The sequence below is a fragment of the Ambystoma mexicanum genome, chromosome 5q, assembly GCF_040938575.1.
Source record: "Ambystoma mexicanum isolate Mex_15411 chromosome 5q, UKY_AmexF1_1, whole genome shotgun sequence".
Taxonomy (NCBI): domain Eukaryota; kingdom Metazoa; phylum Chordata; class Amphibia; order Caudata; family Ambystomatidae; genus Ambystoma; species Ambystoma mexicanum.
This window is the reverse complement of record NC_090933.1, coordinates 1,276,654,764-1,276,676,376: the sequence shown is the minus strand read 5'-3', so window position 1 is coordinate 1,276,676,376 and position 21,613 is coordinate 1,276,654,764. Positions and strand designations below refer to the sequence as shown.

Here is a 21,613-nt window from a genome sequence, read left to right as displayed (position 1 = left end):
GCACCTCTCGGGCACCTGGACTTGAAAGCCTCAATCATTATATGCTAAAATCTTACCCAGAAGAATGGGCGCGAATTCTCAATGCCATCTTCTCTAGGGTTATTGAAGAAAGAGAAATTTCCCCCACATGGACGAAGTCCATCACAGTCCCAATCTTCAAAAAGGGCATTCGTGAACACCTGGAGAACCATCGTCCAATTGCCCTCCTGGACATCCCAGGGCAAATATTTGCAAGATTACTATTGAAGGACTTCTCCTTATGGGTAAAAGAAGCAAATGTTTTTGACACCCATCAAACAGGTTTTGTACCAGGTTTTGGAACAGCAATTAACTTTCTAGCAATTTGTTTGATTAAGAGCTATGGTCATCAGACTAAACCACCGATCTGTGTGGCCTTTATCTATTTTAAGGCGGCGTTCGATTCGTTTTGAAGAGGTCTTCTGTTTGAAAAACTCAAAGCTTATTGCCCTCCTTACATGCAAGCCTGGCTTGCTCAACTGCACACACACCACTTGATACGAGTCTGCTTGTCCATAGACGGTAATTTGTCTGAGCCAATTGCAACACATTGTGGTCTTAAACAGGGTTGCATCCTGGCATCCTCTTTAACATTTTCATTGCTGATGTTGGGCGCTCTCTAAAATCCATACTCTGACCCTCCGAAGATTGACACCTATCTGCTACCGTGGCTTCTCTATGCCGATGACCTAGTTCTATTCTCAAACACCCAAAGGTCTACAAAATCTATTATCAGTGCTAGAGGTCTATGTTGATAATAATCAACTGACTATACATTTGTCAAAGACCAAAATAGTAATTTGCGGTACGACACAGCAAATCAAAAAAGCCAAGTATAAGTGGCACATCTACAGCCTGCGAATAGAAACGACAAATGAGTAATCTGCCAAATCTGCCATACAAGCACGAAAGAGAGGAAAGTCCAAACTCAAGCTAGAATAATTCTAATTAAATATGGAAATGTTTCCCTATACCCGGTTATAAGATTCTATAAGCAAAAAGTAGGCACAAACATGACTCAAAATTTTGGACCAAATTAGAAAGCCAATTCTGGAAGAAACTATTGTCTCTCCCGGCAAGTCACCCAATGTGTATAGTTCTCTGTCAACGGTACTCCAACTTTGTGAATTTTCTTTGCAATACACTAAGTAGCCCAGAGCAATATCTAATCACATTTCTGGTTAGAACACTGTTCTTGCGTTTCAGACTTCATCTTTGGCCAACACGCACGCTTGTTGGTCAAATAGGAGCGATTACTGTATGCCTAATCTGTAGGTTTTGTAAGGAGCCTGAGACGCTCAAATATCTCATGTTCTGTCCGGCACTACTCCAAAAAAGGAAATATTACTTGGACGATTATATCACAACTTATATTTCGTCACCCATGATATGCTATGGTCTAGCATCTTCAGTGGCGTTATTTTTGCTGCCATTGATTTTCTTTGCTCACTTAAACTTGACGTTGACCATTAGGTATTATCGCTCTATGATGCTGCTCTTTCAATGTATTATTCATTTGTGCTTGCAATTGTTCCGGTCTATTTTGTGTTGTACTGTTAAGCCTTGGAAACCTAAAGGATAATTGCCTCTGAAATTATCAAAATGTTATGTATGTGTTGTGTTGAAGATAGCTCTTTAAGCTTTGGTGCTCTATGATAATGAGAAATGTATATAATCTGGATATATTTCTCTTGGGAGATTGTTTTATTTATCATGTGTTTTAATTGTTGAAAGGTTGCAAGTCAACCGTAACAATACAACATTTTATAAAATAGCATAGACAGAGCAATCAGTCTTATTTTAGGAGGGAGAGAGGGCTGTAGGAAAGTACATAGAACCTGTAGTACACCAAGGATTCAATTGAAGCACTGGCAACCAGAAGTATTATAAAAATAGTTTCATTTTAAATACAAGTAGGCCAAGTTAAAGTCTTGGGATAAGTACTGGTCATAGTCATAATAAACAATTTTATTAAAAAGAAAAAACACTATGCTTGAAGGTACACCGACCATAGCAAAGACCTTATTTAGAATACCTAACCGGAGTTCTAGGGAAGTCAAACCTTATCATACACATTTAGCATAGGTCACAGCTATTCATGAGGAGTAAAAAGCAATAGTTACTTTTAGGTCACCTTCAGTAATACAAGTGTAATAGACCCTAGCAGTTGTACCATGGTAGACGATATACTTTTCTGAAGAGTGGAACACTCATTCATGGAACAGTAAAAACCTATCAGGCTAACAGTTGTACTAGGGTAGTTGGACCTTACAGTGTTATATATCATTACTGGCTGCCTTTCAGCTCAGTGGAACACGGACTAATGTCAACAATAACTCTTAACTTATTTTAGGATGACACACAGCTAACTCAAGGTAAGTAAAACCTATATACTTTTAAACGGAGCTATCCACAACCTCGGGATCAGTATAACCTCAGACGACTTATTCCGGACAGGCTAACAGCAAAGCAGGGGGAAGCAAGCCCAATTGCTGACACTCATACATTTATCCTAACCGGAAGAGTGAAGTGTAACCAAAAGCATTACTTTTGGGAAAGAGGCACAACCAATTCACAGGTGAGTAACTTAACCTGACATTTACTTTCTGTTAGAATGGCACCTTTTGTTCAGTGCCACTGAGAAGTCCCTGTTTAAATAAATTTACTTGGGTGAACTACTGTTTCCAAGAATAGTAAGTTGACTTTTTTTCTTACTTACCTTTTCTTTTGTGGGTCCAGCACACACCACCCTATGTGGCATGCTGGGTGGGGGGAGGTTACACTATAACTCCTTACACCACTTCTCATGTAACATTCTGTCACACTAACTCGCTTGAATGGCTGGTGGCAGTGGTTTCTTTACTACCTTTGTGCAATGTATCTGCAGGCTGATTTCTCAGCTGCTGTAGAGCACCCAAGGGTGACCCTTTTCCCAAAATGGACCGTTTTCTCTTTTTCGCCATTTCTGGTCAGTTAGTTACTTCTGGGCTTCTACTCTGTTGTTTGAGTCCTTTGTGCATTTTGCCTTTGGTGGGCTATGCCCTGAAGCCCGCCCAGGCTCCGGAAAGGCAGGAAGTGAGGGAGGGTCCCGAAATGTCCCTGTCCTTTTGTCTCTAGGTGTGCTTGAATGAAACTAGTTCTGATTTGTCCGGCTGGCTGTCCGGGGTGACAGCCACCCTGCTCGGTGATTGACAGCCTAGGGCTGCGAAGGAATGGGAACTTGCTTAAAAGGCAAGGTGATTTGGGACTAGATGCTGAATCCACCACTGGAGGACAACATCCGACAAAGAAGACGTGAAGAGACGCCAGCAGCACCCTCCTGGACTGCGAAGTGCCTGGTGAAGCCCTGCAGCTGTGCTGACCCTGTTTTTGTGTCGACTGGTAAGACCCGCAAGGGACGACTTCCTCCCTTACACTGGTGAGACAAACTAGCCTTGAGACAAGCTTCATTTTGACCCCCCCCCCGACTTGCTGTGATTTTCCAAGGCTGCATAATCCCAATACCCGGGGACCCCTGACCATCATCGAGGACATTGCCTTTGGAAGTGCGAATCTGGCCATAGCTTTGTGGGCATCCTGAGGTCCCTACAGAAGCAGGACCTCCACATAGAGTTCCCTCACCAGAGTCCAGGACCGAGGTAGCGAGTAACTTCCAACCAGAGGTGTTCGTTCTTCTTTTGCTCTGAGAAAAAGGCAGCCAAACCACAAAAGGCAGCTGAATCAAGGAGAATCCTTTGCTGCTGAGTCCCTCTCTAGATTGCTGCTGCAGAAGCATGCCAGACGTAGTTCTTTTGTCACCACGACCAAGGACCAGGAACAAGGGTCTGCTACACTGCAACAGGAAGGCATCCACTGGAACCAATTCTTCAATTCTCAGGTACTGTGGGGTACATCTGGGTGTGGCATACATCTACTTTGAGTAATCTAAAGAATTTCTGTGGTACACTGGTGCTGTGTGTCACCATACAAAATGTAGATGCCAATCGAGTTTGTCAGACTCCAAAAACAAAGAAAATACATAATCCAAAACCGGTCAAAACACATGAGTCAGAAAAAGGACTAGCTCACTCCAGGATTAAAGTTCTAAAGTCCAGCAAAAGAGCACGGGGTCTCTAAGGTGGGAGGAATTGAGCACTAAAATGAAAATTCTCCCCAACACCACCACACACCTCTGCCTGGCCCAACTGTGTAAAGATCCTGGGACCGTCCGACCTGCATCGCTGAGAGCCCCTCTTTGACAGAAATGAGCAACTGCATTCGCCACTGCTTGAGCTGCTTGGGCCTAAGTGATCCTACGTTCCCATACTGAGCTTGATTTGTTAAGATTAACATTTGACACCGTCAACCCATCAAAGAACCGAAGAAAGTTACTGTTGTCCACTAATTGCCTTCTTGGTCCACTTGGGCCCTGGAGACTCGCCAAGTCACTTTTGCACCTTTCACCCAAAGACGTAGCCTTTTTTGTTTGGTAATGTGTCTAGCACCCCTGTATTCATGCTGTGTGTGGCATCATATCTGTCTTTCCACAGTGGTGCGTTTTGTACAGTGTTCTCTATTTAGTTATCTTGCAGATGGTGTATTTATTTTTATAGACCCTTGATTGGACCTTCCCTTTAGTTTGGCCCGTTATACTTTGCTGTTTGGGCCACTACTGAATCACATTCCCATCCCTCTTAAGAGCATATTCCATTCCTTTTCCTCCGTTTCTGAACCCGTCCTGACTATTTGAAGCAAAGAAAGGCCTCCAGCTTCACTTCCCTTGTCTTTTGCTAATTTGTTATAGGGAAACCGATCAGTCCTGCAGACTATCAGTACAAGGAGACTTTGTTTCCCTTTTTAAATTCTTGTATTTTTACAATTGCGCTCATCACCTCACGGTGCAGTCCAATAGGGATATTTTATTTGATCACCCTAGCTTTTTGCATATGGGTTTTGTGGTTACTTTTATGTGTGCTTAAAGACAAGTTGATGGCAGCATGGTGTTTTTGCATTATTTTTGGTGTGCGCATTGGCGTTTACAGCATATGGCTACTAAACATGGTTGGTGCCCTAAAATGCCTGTGCCACGAGTTTTTTTGCTTGGTGTTCGGCAATATTGTAGTTTGGCTAACCTTCCTGCCTTCTCCGGTCAGGAAAGTCCTTCTAAGGCCATGCACTTGACTGGAAAAACTGCTGCTTTCGTGGGCAAGTGAGCATGTGTTATTGCACCCAAGAAGGGTGCAAGGACTGTCAAGTCCCAGGCCACATTGCCTAATTGCCCAACTACTGGCTGTTTGAATGGTGCAGATCATTACCATTGGTGGGCTGGGACTTGCTGCCTGTTGGGACTTCGGATAAGAGGACCTCTGCAGCTATTCTTCATATCTATGTTGGAGCCAAGAATACCTAAAAGAAGAGCAGACCATTGATGACCCGAAGATGATGACGAAGTGGTCCAGCATGCCCTCCAGTGTCCGGCCCGGTGAAGTCCTGCTCCTTTGCCTGCTCTCTGAAGACCCTCGTTGGTGCTTCTGCCCTTGGACTAGTGAGACCAACTAGTCTCAGCGCCTGCTCGAGGTTACATGCCACAAGAGCCTTCGAAGAGTCCCTGGACTGACCAGCTACCTTGCCAGAGATGCCGCCGTTCTGCGTTCAAGCCCCTAACGTTGGTGGTCGACGGCTTGCGCCATGTCTCCTGAAATGTCAGCTTCCTAGCATCAAGTGAACCTGTCCAGCAGTGGCTTCTGTGACGGCGAATGAAGATCGCCTGTTGTTGCATGCAAACGGTGGCCGTCGCTGGAACTCTCCTTCCTCCATCCCCCGAAGTGCCTTGAATGGGGTCTCCACTGTGAAAGTATCAAGATTCATCCTCTGGTATTGTATCTGAAAGTTTGACCCGATCGGAAGAAGCCCTCGAACCTTCAACCCCTGGGCACCTCTAACATGAACAAAGGACAGAAGATGGTGTCTTCGCGGCCCAGTGACATTCCATCGTGACCTGAGAAAATCGGAGTAAGGGGGGGGGGGGGTAAGTAAATTCCCACTGTATAACATTGAGTGCAAAGCCCTTTGTCTCCTAACTCCCTCTTTACTTAACCTTTGATCCAATTGATCCTACCCCTGGACTAGCCTTGGGATTGGAAGAGAGGAGAACTTGCCTGTCTTTGGGCAAATGGCTATTCCACTTTTTAAATAGTTTTGAACTGTTTGCAAGCACCTCCACAAGCCCAATGCAGAGAATACCTTTCTGGGAGAAAGCTGCAACTTTTGGTCACTATACCCCATACATCTTTTGGCTGGACTTCTTAAGTAAAGGGAATTGTGCTTGTAATTGGTTGTAATCCTGTTGCCTGTATCTGAATACTCACCTGGTTAAATTTTTGTAAGGGAACCTACTGGTGAATGTGTTTGATATATGGTTTTGTGTGTCAATACTACCTGCTAATATAATGTCTTATTGGCCTAATATTTTTATTCATACTGTCCAATCTGAATTATTATTCTGTGTGAACTCGTTGGCCTTAGACCACTCTCTCTCACACCCAAGATTAAGCCTTGACGGCTCTCCCACAATATTCTGAATGTGTTTTGGCTAAACTCCCTATTCACCATAAGTAGGTCGTCGTCCTAAAATCTCCCCCCAAGGTTTATTGTAGAAATCCATCTTAACGGAGATAAAGTGACTCATTTCATACGCTGCACCAGCTGCCATAAGGCATCCGGATCTTCGCAGATGTAAGCCACAGAAAGACGATTACTGGGTAAGTAATATTTGTCATATGGCTTAAAGTGGTTGCATTTTGTCGGCAAGAACTTTCATCTACCCCATTGTCCCTGGAACATGGGGCAAAATCGTTTTTTTTGTCCTTGCATTCCGATTTCCCAGTCAGATCCAGCTTGTAGTGATTTTGCCCTTGCAGCAAAGCGCACATTGTCCCATTTTCAAATGTGCGCAAAATATTTGAAATGCCTATTAAATGCACAAAATGTAGTATTTTTCCTATCTGCCACTTATTTTTAATCTGATCAACACACATGGATCAGTTTCTGATTTCCAGTGGTGGCCCAAAGCTCCACACACCATTTATATGAAGGTGTTGGGAAAGATTTCTCAGCACCTTTTTTCCATTTTTATAGACGCCCAAACCGTTTATTTTTGAATCTGACCTCGTGTTGCGGTGCAGGGAAGCCTTCGGCTTCATTACACTGGCTTTTGCTCATTTGTCCTGGGGAAACTGACATGTCCTACAGGCTGTCCGTACTGGGAAACCTTGTTTCTCTTAGTCGTGTTACTTTGTTGCCAATTTTGGTAACTTGGTATCATTGTACAATGCACCTTACCATGCAGTACAATGGGGTACACTTTTTGTTTTGCACTAGATTAACACTCAGATGATTTCTGGTTACTCTAGATGTGCCTAAGGGACAAGCGGTCTGCAGCATTTAGTTTTAGCAATTTATTGGTGTGTTTTACTTTAGCCTTATGGTGTTGACCGGGTTTGGCTATCAACTGTGGCTAGTGTCCAAACATGGCCATGCCGCATGGTTTTTCGTTTGTCCCTAGACCATCTTGTCTCTAATCCTTCTTCTTGGCTGGTGAGGTCAGGAAAAACCTTATGGCTAGTGGGAGTTTAGACTCTTAACTGGATTTTTGGATAAGAGGACCTCTGCACCCACTCGAGAGATCCTGGAAATAGCCAAGTATCCTGTCCAGCTGCAAGAGTTGCAAGGAGATGGTGGACATGTTGGAAGAAGGACTGGTGACCAACCTCTGCTGCTGCCCTGCAAGAGCCCGGTCTTGTTGAAGATCTCCAGCAATCCTGGTAAGGAGCTGCAACCCTTGATGTGGAGGGAACATCCATTCTCAATGTCAGCTCAGAGTCCTGCGACGACAAGTCTTTGTAAGAGCCTCTGGACCGCCCAGTGGCTGACCGGCTCAGAGTTTGGGATACTGTGCTGCAGGTGTTGCCGTTCCGAGTTGAGGTCTAGAACTAGAGGATCGGCAGCTTGTGCTCCTGCGGAAGTCTGTTGTTCCATTATCGAGGGGACCCGCGATAGGAGGCGAGGTCTGATCGCAGCAAGTGTCCCCCTGCATCACCATCCGAGTTCCGAAACAATGGCTTTCCTGCATCCAGTCCAGTCTTCTGCATTCTACAACCTGAAGACCTTGCACCAGTATTTGTCTCTGGCCGGAGAAGTGCTCGAACCGGCAATCCAAGGGTATCAATGGCTGAAGCGGATGTCATGTAAAGCAACTTTGGACCCTCTTCAGACGACCTGCCAAGTCCTACCAGAGTACGGGGGGGACGGAGAAGGGGTTGTAACGATCCTGACCTGAACCCCGAACTGGTAACTTTTAGAAATGTTTAACATTTCGGCTTTGCCATTGCTTGCTCGCGCAAACACTCCGAACATTGGGGACTCTTCTGTTTGTTAGAATAACTTGTCCTCTACCACTTGGAACTATTCATTGGACCCCAGAAGTCCTACACCAATTTTTTTCCCGTCTCTTAAAACGATATGGAACTTTGGTGAACATTTGGGCACAAGGCCCCATACATCTTGTGGTGGACTTCTAAAGTTAATGTATCTCTGTGGACCTGTAGGGCTGCATACTAATCCTTACCTTCCTTTTCAGGGGTTTGATATGTATTTTGCCCTGCTCCTGTGATTGTATATACATATATATGCATCTTTTATTTAGTGTTATAAATACATATTTGTATAACTGATTGTCTAAGTGTGTTCCCTGACTTATGACTGTGTGCTCATTGAGGACCCCTTAGAAGCTCACCACCTCTTGAGACCTAGCCTAGACCACTCGTCCACCTACCTTGATATGTGATTGGTTATTTATAACACGCTTAATACCCAGAGGTTTCTAAGGTGAGCCCGTTGCCCCCGAGCTATCCTACCTCTGGTTTGGCTACAGCACCCAGAGTTGTCCGTCACTAAACTAGGTAGGCCTTCTATACATCTGTTTAGGCCAGACTATAGAATATCAGTCCTAACGGAAGAGATTCCCTCTTGAGAAGATTTCAATCGGGAGGCACAATAAGGGCATTAGGAATTGAATTGTGCAAGTCTGGTAGCAACCCTTTATTTTAATTAAGCATATATTCTGCTGAATTTAAAAATTTGTGCCGCAAAATTTCCTTTTCTTCCAACAAAATTCTGACATCTATACTGCAATATTCTATGGAACCTGGCAGAGGCAGCAGTCACTCTAAAGCTTAAAAACATGCTGCTTTCGCAGACTCGTGAATTCTTTATTTAACAAAGGACATCTTAAGGAATTACACATTTATGTATTTGCTCAAAGCTTACTAAATATATAATCACACATTCTGGCTAGCTGTTAGCATCACCAGATTGATGCAGATAATTGTTGTTGGAGGTTTTTCTTTCTAAAGTGCATAGTGATATCTGACCACAATATTTCCATATAAATATTCTTTTGGGTTTAATTTTAAGAGCATTTTCCTCCTTGCCCTACTCTGGTCAGTTGCCTGAATTTGGGTTGTAGCATTCAAAGGTAGTTTGTGAATGTCTCCTTTACTTCGTTCTGTGATCCTGTTACTGTTCTATAAAGCTATCTGGATGTGCACACTGGGTAGCATGCCTGGGGATGTGATCCTTGAAGCCAACACATAAACACTTGTGGGCATGCCCATGGCATCTTCTAAATAGCTTGAATTTTTTGTTCTGGCATGTTTCAACCAGTTTGTGTCTTGCTCTGATTGTATTTTTTATAAGGGATTGGACGAGCAAGCATTGATGGTAGGTGGTTGTTTGGGTGGAAGTTAACTGTCTTTGGTATGCTAAATTCTGTCTCCCCGGAGCTAACCAACTAATTCTTGTCTCCTGTCTCCAATGCAGATGGCAGCACAGCGGCAGCGGGCCCTGGCTATTATGTGCCGTGTGTACGTGGGCTCCATTTATTATGAACTGGGAGAAGACACAATACGCCAGGCCTTTGCTCCTTTTGGACCTATAAAAAGCATTGACATGTCGTGGGACTCCGTCACCATGAAACACAAGGTTGGTCTGCATTAGGCAGTTTGGGAGTGGGAGTTGAGGGTGGGGCAAAAGGGGGGGGGGGCATGGACCATGGCCTCGTTAAGTGCCAGGCTTCTCTGCTAGTTATTGTTATTTTTTCATAGAGCATAGACCATGTGTTGCAGTCCTGTGCAATGTTAAAGATTATAGTTTTGTGCCTTGTCTCCAAACTACATTGAGCCCCTTTTTTTAAGCCTCCACCTCACTGTAACACTTTTTTTCCCTTGTCTCCCTTGTCTGTGCTTTATACAGAGGGAACTTTGCTCACCAGCCTTCCTGAGCTTATCACATGACGGGGGTGTGAATTTAAAGAAAATAAACAAGGTTGTTTGTTTTTACATGAATTGGCAGCTACAGTATTTCTCCATTTACACAATCATACCAGAGGCTTCCGACAGGTAGATGCCTTCGCTGCCTGGCCCGAGCGCTCTTGTCCGAATAAAAATAGCCAGCAGAAAAGGTATGGCAGTCCCTCCGATCTGGTGGTGTTTTACAAAGAGTTGTGAGGCAACTTCTTCACAACCAAGTGTAATTGCTATATTTCGAAAACCGTTTCTCTGCTCATGTGGGTGCATTTTGAAAAAACTGTCGTGCATCCGAGAAACCTCTCGTAATGTGACTTCTTGCAGATGTTGGAGGCATTTTAACTAAAAACCAGCGATGGGAGGCAGTTATGTTTACCTAGAAACCGATTGCAGCAAAATTAATGCTATTAATTGGCCACTAATCTACAAACCATTCACTTTACACCTACCAATGCGTACTTCTACAATATTGGCACCTTTTTTCTCCCTAGTGGACCTACATACTGATCCACCGTTCAGCAGGACAAACCAACAACATTATCCCTTTGTACACTAATTCGTAAACCTCCAGCCAGCCCCTCGGCTCTACCCGAACTTGATGATTGGAAAACTGATTAGAAGGCCTCATCTCACTGACATTCATATATTTGCATTCATTATCAGCCTTCTTACAGGCAGGCCAATTTCGGCCACTGTTTCACATGTCCACTTTAACCCCAGTCAGCTTCTATTTCACATGCACATCTTGTTTATGTATTTCATTACCCAAATCCCCACTTGCACTGGGATGCCTTTTCTTAATATTTTCTATGCTGCATTTGGACTCCTTGACCAAACACTTCGCACCATTATGGTCTCAGAGTGGAGCTAACGCCTGCTGCAAAGTGAATACTTCTAACATAAACATCATTTGACAATGCTCAGACCCCTGACCACACCTAAATACTGGCCATAGCTAATGCAATATTAGTTCCTGCACCAGTAGTTCTTTGCGAGAAATTGTGCTCTATACAAAACAACTTAGACACTGGCAATTTGTATAATCAATGTTAGTCATATGTTGTAAGTAATCCTGCCATATAATGGTTGGTGTTCATTATGTTTTTTTAAAAATTGAATCCGTGTGTTGTAGTGTCAGCTGGAACCCCATTATACAAATCTTGGAAATGCAGAATATCAAACATGAGTTTTTGTATATTCAACATAAATTAACAGAACCCTGTTCCACTTGCTGCACTTATTTACTAGCTTAATACAACTACATTTTAACTTCATTCCGGCCTTGGACTGCATCCGTGCAGAGCCAATAGATGTTTTTCAAGAGACAGTATTAATTCATGGAGTAACGGAGAAGTCGTCTCAGGGTATGAGGAGAACTGTGAGGCATGTCAGGTATTTGCTCTGAAGATAAAGGAAGGGAAGAAGCATTGTCAGACAAGCAGTGAGGTAAGCTATCATCTGAGGTGTTAAGGAAACGGTTATGCGGTCCCTAATATTTTGGAAAGGACCATGTCAATCCCAAACTGAAAACCATGGCATTATGATGCCCATCGCTGACGCACACGTTTATTGGAGACCTTGAGCAAAAAGTAATTTACTGCTTTTGGCCATGACCTAATGGGGCCTGCGCCTAAGCTCTCTTGAAACCTTGGAAACAGTGTGCTCATGAATGGGACCAGAACCATTCATTAAAATCTATACCAAAGCATCATAGTTATCACATTTAACAATAGTAATTTAAGAGGACTTGCAAGGCTAATCTTCACTCATGTTGACCATGGATGATGTATTAGTAAACCTGCACACTTATCCAGACTCTGTTAGGGAGAGAGAGTCTAGATGCGGGAGAACCTTGCATTAAGTTTGCAGCTTCATTCATTTCTCTTTTGGGCTCTGCTATTGGCAGTCGTCAGGATTGACTCTAATTGAAAATCGAACCCACTTTTAATTGAGAACGTGGTCTCCAAACCCCTCTAATTATCATTCTCCTTTATCGCCTTGGCTCATGGGCACATGGTTCATGGGCACATTTCTTTGATATGTCCAATGTGGTTCTTGAACCACTCAGCCCACCCGTGCTTAATTTACCATCAGCATGAGTGAAATTCTATTTGCTCATCTGATTTTTTTTAAAGGTTTTTTTTTTTCCGCCATATCATGTACCATTCTCCTTGCCAACCGACTTATCTGCATACCTTTAAACCGACCCCTTCAATTTAGTATAGTGTCCTCCCTATCGCCACTTCGCAACCTACATGTTGTATCGTTCGGACAGATTCTTAGCAACCACAACTTTCACCAATATCCAGACGAAACAAAAATGTACTTTTTCCTCACTCATAACTCAACACAACCTCAGACACAACTCTCCACCATCACCACCTGGATGGCCACCCATTTCCTGAAACCTAGCCAATCCAAAACTGAAAACCTCATCTGCCCCCACCCTCCAGGAACAAAGCAAACATGACCCCCTTGATCAAAGAACTCCCTGCAGACATCCCATGCATCCTTCTTCATGCCAGCGAAGTCCCTAGGCATTATCAACCACCTCCCTTATCCTTTACTAAGCACCTCACTGCTGTTGCCAAACATGCAGTCTACAGCTACACCTGCAATGCAAAATGACTCCTTCGCCCCAATGACTTCCTCCCACAGTACAAGCACTAGTTCTCTGCAGAGTACAAAAGTGCTATCTTATCTGGACTCCAGAACACAATCTTAAAGCAGCAGTAGGACCCATTATATACTTACCCCAACATTTCACTATCACCCCAGCTCTCCAAGTTTCACTGACTACCAATCCCTCAAACAATCGCTTTTAAAGGCCATCTGCCTCAGCCCATGATATGTTTACAACTGAAACAATCACTCCCACAGATACCAGACCAGCCATCCGAAATACTCTATGCATTCAACTCTACAAGATGACCTGTAAACAAAACTAACTTTCAAGCAATGGGTGCATTCGGCCTTGAATGCACTGCCACCCTACTACATCCCTGCCACCCCTTTTATCGCCATCGGCAAATGCCTCAATTATCCTCATTGCCAGCATCTAACCAGCTAGACCACCACACAAACACTGCACTGAAATTGTTCTCTGTATGGGATGACCTAGACTGGCCTGGCTTCTTCAGCATACTCATGCCAGACCTCATCTGTTTACATCATGGAATATACCATACTGGTCCATGGCATCAAACATGTAGGCAATATCTTGTCCACCCCTCTTTGCACTTCAATGTTTCAATTCCTTCCTGGCAAAAGGTAGTTTATTTTCCAGCACTTTGTAGTGAAAAATGAAGTACCACAAGATTCCAGCTTCATTTCAACATATACATTATACAACGCATTTACATAACTGCTTGAATTAGGTTAGAAATGGATAGATGAAATCTCAAACATGACTCCCATCAAACTAAAAACCCAGTCACTTGAAAAAAGCCCCCACGTTCTACTGAAGAAATCAAGCTCTGCTAGACATCAACTTCTAGCACCATGGGGAAATCTGATCACACCCCCTGGTGAGTGTCATGGTGTGCCTAGGTAGAATGAATTCAGTTTCCAACCTTCTGAAGAGCATACGCTGTGTACTGTGCTGGCAAGAGTGTCTCCGTTAACATCCTATGTCTTGCTAACAAACATCTTAATAGATCCTCCAGAGAAATACTACTCCCCCAAGATCATTGCACTCCATGCATCCCAGTCCTGCCCTCTAAATTACTTTACAAACGCCAGAACTAAGTTTAACTGAGACACAAAATCCCTGGAATAATTTCCCAGATGGTCATGCCACCATCATCGTGTCCTTTAGGGCTGCACTAAACTTTCCTCTTAAGCAGGTAAGTTCTGTGATGTTCTGAACACAATGACTAAGAAGAGAATATGACTAAGAAAGCTTAATGTGGAAGCCAGAAATGCATGTCAAATATTTGTTTCGTGAGACCGAACACGAAAGCCATATTTAAGGTGGCCTAATAAGATGTAGCTTACAGCCACATATGCTGTTGTCTGATGGGCAAGCAGTGCCTAAAACGACACTAAAAAGGAGCAGGGGAGGAACCAATTTCCGACAATTATGTGCGCACATTTCTGCTGCAGTAAATATTGCACACTCAACACTGTCCTAACACATTCTCACATATGGCCGGGGAGTGACCAGGGATGGTGTCAGAGGGTGATGTGGTAGGTTAGGAGAGTACCTGCATTCATGGTCCCCCCTCGACTCCATCTTCTATCACTAAAATGGCTTGGCAAAGATGTGAGAATCTGGCCGACTCCAGGGGCATTGTTTGATGTCAGGCATGTCCTACAGACATGGAGTTATTTTTCACTTTTTCTTTCCACTAACCACTAGGTGGCACGGTCATTAGCAGATATCCAGCTGCAAAACTAGTTAAAATAGTGTTTCTATTTGTTTCGGTATATATGTATAATTCAAAATCGAAAGTAACAATTTAATTTTCAGTGCAAATTTGAGCCATCTATAACTTGGTAATATTGTGATTTATATTAATAGATATATGCCCCTTAATGTGGACCTGGATCTTAGATGAGTTGTAAGTGAATTGGACGCTGGATGGGTCTGTTTACCTCAATCCATATATGCATCACTTCCCCCAAATCACTGATCTTCAGTCAGTAGCTGAATCTAAACCAAACCTTATGGCTACAGAAGCTGGTGTCCTTTCGGCATTTGTGAATTATTAATTTCAAGTTTACAGCGATGGGTGCGAAGGGATTTATTTAACGGTTGGCGGATATAGGTACCAACCATTTCCTAGAATTGCATGCAAGTTTGGAAAATCCCTGTCCCCAGCTGCTTAGAAGCCACTGCTGATGTTAAACATTGACCAGATAATCTGAATGGTGATTGGGTAGTGGATCCTGTACAGTCTGCATTCTGTGCAGGTTTTATTTCCTGACTTGTGTAATTAATTCCTGTTGTAGTTGCTCTTTATAGCAGACAGGGCATAGGGTGAATGTTGGGGGCAGCTTGCCCTTTCCCATCCTACCTGATGGGACTGTCCCAAAGCAGGTGTGCTAGCGGGGCGCAGTGTGGGGGAGCTTGCACTGCTGTGGCCCATGTTTACTTTGTGCTTTTTAACATTATAAGGTGTCATCTTTCAGTGTAGACTCCTTAAATTCGCAATACAATCTGTTCATTTTTGTTCACTCCTTGTTTCTAGGAACAAGACTAAAAAACAATGTGAAGTAGTTTTAGCTAAATAATTTCAGTGAAGTAAAGGTGGAATCCATCGTTTTTCAGCCTGTTCACTGCCGTTTTGGCCCCAAGTGAGAATTTCCTCACCCTGATTTCAATTAGAAACTGGATTTTGAGAGCAGATCTTTCTTGACACTGCCCGGCATGCTGGGTATATATGCTACTGTTGTGAGGAACCAGCAGCATCTTCCTTTTCTCTTTCTTTCTCTGTCTCCCTCTGTCTGTCGTTCTACATGCAAGGCACGGGACCCTGACTATCAAGGGAATAGTTCTCGGAATCCTCGACCCATGAGTGCCGAAGGAAATGGTGGTGAGGTACTGGGTAGTATTATATTGGTAACCGCAACTGAAAGAACTATGAAAAAGTCAGTAAATCTGGCGAGGAAAAGTCTGTTTGCCAACTGTCATTATGTAAACCAGCCTATGTGATGCATATTGTTTCCTTGCCTTAACCCCAGGTTATCAGGCGCCCTTGATCTGTGATAACAATAGACTTATGTCCTTCCAAAATGTAACTATTTTCCATAACCTTTAAGAACTGGAACCTTTCTCCGTTTAGTCTGTCCTACATTTTGGTTTGCCCCCTTCCCTATTATTGATGAGTGCAATGACGGAAGGACAGTGGTGTCCTCGTCATGCTTTAACAATACCAAGAACATTTTGAAAAGTGGAGGGATCATTTACTCTCCACTTTAATGTCCAACTTCATTCTCTAGGCTTGTGATGTATCTCCTTTAGCGGTAGAACATTTTTTCAGAACCAGGCATAGACAAAGGAAATTGAACATATTCACTGGAGCAGGCACAAATAGACTGGTTTGGCTTAACCTGCACCTTTGTGCCATGCTACGGTTTTGCCTTCGCCAGGAATCGAGGTGCTCTTAAGAAATGTTGACAGTAGAAGTGCAGTGCTTTGCTTGCACAAATCTCACCCAAAGATAACCAATGGGATTTGCTTGAACCCCCACTCTTTCCAAAGCGGGTATATTGGTGCAAAGTGCATGAGCTCAGTCTTCCCCAGGGGTGTTTTTCATTTATTCTGTTAATTCTTGTTAATTTTTTTTCACAGGGGTTTGCTTTTGTGGAATATGAAGTCCCAGAAGCCGCTCAGCTGGCCTTGGAGCAGATGAACTCTGTTATGTTAGGCGGAAGGAACATAAAAGTAAAGTATTTCTCATTTCATTCAATCTACACAAAGATGCAAAGTTTTACCAATTATGCCTTTGAGGTATTTTAATATTTTTGCACTTGAATATCACTCCATAGCCACTGCTAGTATAATTTATTTCATCCCTGTGTCCATGGTAGTAGGATTTCCTTTTAAAACGTAGCAAAATGGATTAAATCGCTCACTGTCTAGCATTGTCTAAGAAATCAAGGCCACCTCCTGAAGAGGGAAGCATGGTGTTGGGGCTTAAGGTAAATTTACCTGTGGTTGGTGTGTATCTTCCTGACATTGGTACTGCTAGTCATTCCTTCAAGCTTACTATGCTCGTCAAGCGGTAGTCGTGGCAGAGCAGCCCAGGTCCAACTCTGGGCCGCGTGAGTCGGGAAGACATGGAGTACAGTACACAACTCATTTATACCAAATGAGAGTATATCTAATGCAATGTTTTTATAAAATATAGGGTTTATATAAGTGAAGGCAAAGGGAGAAATCACTACACTTACCTGATGTATTATGGCACCTTTTTGTTTTACAATGTTACTTACCTGTAAGTAAAAATCCAGTATCAAGAAGTGTTCATTGGAGTTTAATAGTCCTTCCTAGAAGTGAAAATGCAGCAACAAATATTTACAGTATTCTTCCCTAGGCCAGCAAGTTTAATGAGGCCAAGTGAGACCAGACCAGTAGTGGTTGCTGTTTAATGACCACCAAAGGCTCTCGCAATGACACACCAGTACAGGAGCGGCGCAGAGACCTTGGATAAGAAAGATTCACGTTTTCGGGATTCCCAAGCAGAGGGTTAGCTCCAGAGGAGCAAAAAGGCTTTGCTGCTGGCTGTAGTTGTCAATACAGTGTTCCCTCGTCTTCCCCGGCACAAGATTCGGTTTCTTATGATGGGTTAGGCTTGGACATTGTGACAGATTGCCATCTCACCATATCCGTCCCTCCTGTGGCCTATTGTGCTTTTTCCACCTGAATTTAATTTTAGTGCAGCGCTCTAGCGCCGTTTTCCTCTCTCCATCCCTCGCCGGCATCCATTTCATGGTTGGTGTACCCACCCTCCTCCACTGATGGTGGCTGCTGATCTTAACTGGCCTTTCCAGGGCAGCCCCTTCGGCTAAGGGCCTCAAGGCAAAGGGCGGCTCAAACAAAGGCGGCTCCAGATAATGTCAGCAGGTGTCTTCAGGGGAAGCCAGTAGCCAGCTGTCAACCAGCAACGACCAAAGGACCAGTAAGCTAAGAGTGGCCCAGCTGGGGAGTAAAGCAATAACTCTACACTGGAAGTCTAACCACTTATCAAATCTATCTAAAACACCTTAGTAATAAATAACACCTTCCCCCTTCTTCAACCTCACACTATCAATCATAGTTTACTACAACACCCATTTGACCTGTTAGGCGTAGGCCTCTCTCCCACTATAGAGGACTCTCAAATCTAGCTCTGTTAGGATTGTAATCTTTGTCACCTGTGTTTAGGGTTGTAACCTTTCACCTGTTAGGGGTAGGCATCTCTCCCACTGCGGGGCTCCCAAATCCAGCTGTGTTTAGGATTGTAACCTTTTTCACCTGTTATGCATAGGCCTCTCTCCCACTATACAGGACTCCCAAATCTGGCTGCGTCTGGGAATGTGATAATTTGGTCACCCATGTCTCAAACTTAGCTTTGTCTACCACACACACCCACTGAACCTGTTGGACGTGGGCCCCTCTCCCACTGTGCAGGACTCTCGCATCTGACTGTTTGGCTTTTTACTCATTGGTTCACTTGTGTCTCAGACCTAGCTGTATCTAGCGCTGCACCCGCTTGATCTGTCGTGCATAGGCCTCTCCGCCACTACACGGGACGCCCAAATCTAGTGATGCCCTATTTCAAATTGCATTGTTGATTGCAGGTCTCTCCCCACCATAGAAGACTCTCATATGTGACCGACCAACTCGCACCTGTGGAGTGAGACCGCGATCATTGGCTGATTATTGTGAAGTGATACTGTGATGAGGGGCGTACGCTTCATTAGATTCCACAGTGATTGTTAGTTGCGCCCGTTAGGACAACTCTGTAGTTACTAGCTATCCTTTCTAACCCCACATAGTTGGCTCACTGCAGTGCACCTCGTACAGGGAGACTCATATTAAGGACAGCCAACATTAACCCAACAATGTAATCCTAACAAACCTCCCCTACCTTACGCAAACAGTGACTGAACGAGTCAGCAATACCATCTGACCCCAAACCTGTAGCGGACAATTCCATACACCCGAGTACTACACCGCAAGACAACCGGATCAAGGCAAATAAAGACCAGAACACTCAACCTCAAAATGCAGCACAAGCGACCTGTACCGCGGGAAAGAAAAAGAGCAGAAAGAACACACACATTGGATCATCAACAAAGACTCGCGACTGCAGAACACACTCCCACAAAAGGGAACGACAACCTAACCAACACCGAGAGAAGACGCATATCCCTCTACTTAACCCCATACCTCGGAAACAACCAGTCACCAGAACGAACCAATCCAACGCGAGAATAAGCAACAGCAGACAACCAAACACAACCATGCAGAAGAACGGACAATGCTAGAAATAACAAAAAAACAGTCGGCGCAATAACACCATACATCACCAAATCAAGACTAACTTCCACTCGACAACCACGGTTCTTGGAAGAACCTGATGAACAAAAACCCAAGACGGAACCTAGAACTTTTCGATGACACGCACCTGTACCAACACCTCAACTAGAGATGGACCTGGAAGGAAACCCCGACACCGATAAGAAGGCGACCCCAACAATAAAGCACAAACTAAACCACATCTCTAAACTCCACTGCAATCTAATAAACGCAACATCCATGTCAAAACACTCAGATCTTTGACCTTCTCCATGACAACGGCATTGTCATCCTATTCATAACAGAAACATGGCTGGACGACAACTACAAAATCACGCTCCAAAGCTGCCTCTGTTAAGGAGAAATCTCATAAATGTGCTAATTCTCTTCACCTTAGAGACCCCCAGCAACTTTGCTGGATTTTGAGGACTTGATTTCTTTTACCTGGAAAGAGTGTGAGCCTTTTTTCCCACTCATGTATTTTGATGTGTTTTTCGCTTGTTTTCTTCGATTATGGAGTTTCTTTTCATGTGTTAGACAGCACCTTCAGTGCAGTGACACAGGGATGTCTTTTAGACTTCCCAAAGGTTTAAATACCTTCTCTTGGATAAACTACTGTTTCCCAGAGAATGTAAAGTGAAATTGACTTTACTAGTCTTTCCAAATTCCTAGACCCAGCACACACCATCTTACAATGGTGTCTAAATACTCATGTTGCAGTCGAATGCTACCCTTTCCTATTGAAAAGGCTGGTTGCAGTGGTTTTACAACGAACTACCATGATTTTTCCCGACCGCGAACACTGGTAGCTAAAAATCACGGGAGCCATGTTTTTCAAGATGGCACCTTAAGCCCCTTTGTTTAAACAGGTCCCGGTCGTCTTTTTTTCGCAGTTTCTTTTTGGAAAGGTCCTTTTAGTGTGTCTCTGCGCGCCAAAGCAGACTTGGTCCCTTTGTTCGTATGCCTTTGGCGGGCTTCAGGACCGAAGACCGCCTCTGGCGTCTGAGTGTCTGGGGTGGGCAGGAAATGAGGGAGGTGCCCAAAACTCCCTGTGCTTAGTCTCCTAGGAGACCCAAATGCACTCTGGTGTGATTGGCTGGCTGGCTGGCTGACTGTCCGTCAAGGACAGCCACCCTGCTGGGTGAGTGACAGCTAGGCTGGAATGAAAGGTAGAGAACTGTTTAAAAGGCGAGTCTCTTGGACTGTAAAGCAGAGTCGACCACTGGAACGAAGGAACTGAAGAAGAGCTTGGAAGAGGACGGCTGCTGCAACTCCTGGACCGTTGGTTTTCCCGGTGAAGCCCTGCTGCAGGTCCGAATTGCCAGGTTCATCTCGACAGAGAAGCCCCTTCAAGGAAGACTTCTTCCTTTGAGTTGGTGGGACCAATCAACTCGTAAACCACCTGGATACCATTCTCAAAGCTGGTTAGTATCGGGGAGAGGGACACCAGCTTGTGTGCTTTAATTACAGCTACTGGAACTGAAGCGACTCCATCTTGTCAGCATTTTCCGACGATCCCGTGCAGTGCAGGAGTCCCCCGACGTCGTCCCTCTTGTCCCCATGACTGAGGCTCAGGAACAGTGAGATCTGCAGCAACTGCCAGGAACCAACGTCTTCAGCTGCATTTTGTTCTTTATATTAAGGTACTGTTAGTGCGTGGTACAAATGTCCTTTAACAATATCACCCCCGGAGTGGTCCCCTGGCGGCTCTGAGGGAGGGAGAGGTGGGTTAGTGGGTGAAGGCCGGAAAAGTGCAAGATTGCAGTGATGTGCTGTTGGCAGCCTCAGCCTGGTGGTTCCATCGGCTGGGCCTGGGGTGTATGCGCCGGTAGTTGTCGTGTGCTGATGTGCGAGTCTGTGTGTTTTTTGTTTTGTTGTTGCAGTGTAGTGAAGTTCGTGCGGTTTGTTGTGCTGGAGGTTTGTGGTTGTTTGGTTTGGAGTTTGAGAGGTTATGCAGAGAAGGAAATTGTTAGTGGTATTGGTTAGTTGGTATCTGTACCCTGGATTGACCAGTTGGGCTCGTGTAATCATACACGACCGGGTGCTTGCGCACCCTGTGCCTCCAGAAGGTACGTGCCCGTTTTGCATTTGAGGCCCCTTGAGCATTTAGCTGTCCCCTCGCACCGCTCCCTCAATAACTTTGCATGCTCCTCACCCCCACCCACATGACCAGCGCACCTGCTAGTCTCCATACTTCAGATTGTGTGGCGATTGGTGGTATCTCGCCCGTTCCACAACCCCGTGG

General features: G+C 44.3%; 1 protein-coding gene across 4 annotated transcripts in view; it reads left to right on the top strand.

Moving 5' to 3' along the window:
* Positions 1–21,613, top strand: part of PUF60 (poly(U) binding splicing factor 60) — a 243,117-nt gene that overhangs the window by 99,293 nt on the left and 122,211 nt on the right. For 2 of the 4 annotated variants that reach the window (XM_069621851.1, XM_069621849.1), the window contains exons 5-6: positions 9,889–10,038; positions 16,657–16,749. In XM_069621851.1, coding sequence (XP_069477952.1) covers positions 9,889–10,038; positions 16,657–16,749 — 243 coding nt within the window. Of the gene's footprint in view, positions 1–9,876; positions 10,039–16,656; positions 16,750–21,613 lie in introns of all 4 variants that reach the window. The other 2 variants (XM_069621850.1, XM_069621848.1) reach the window with 1 other exon arrangement.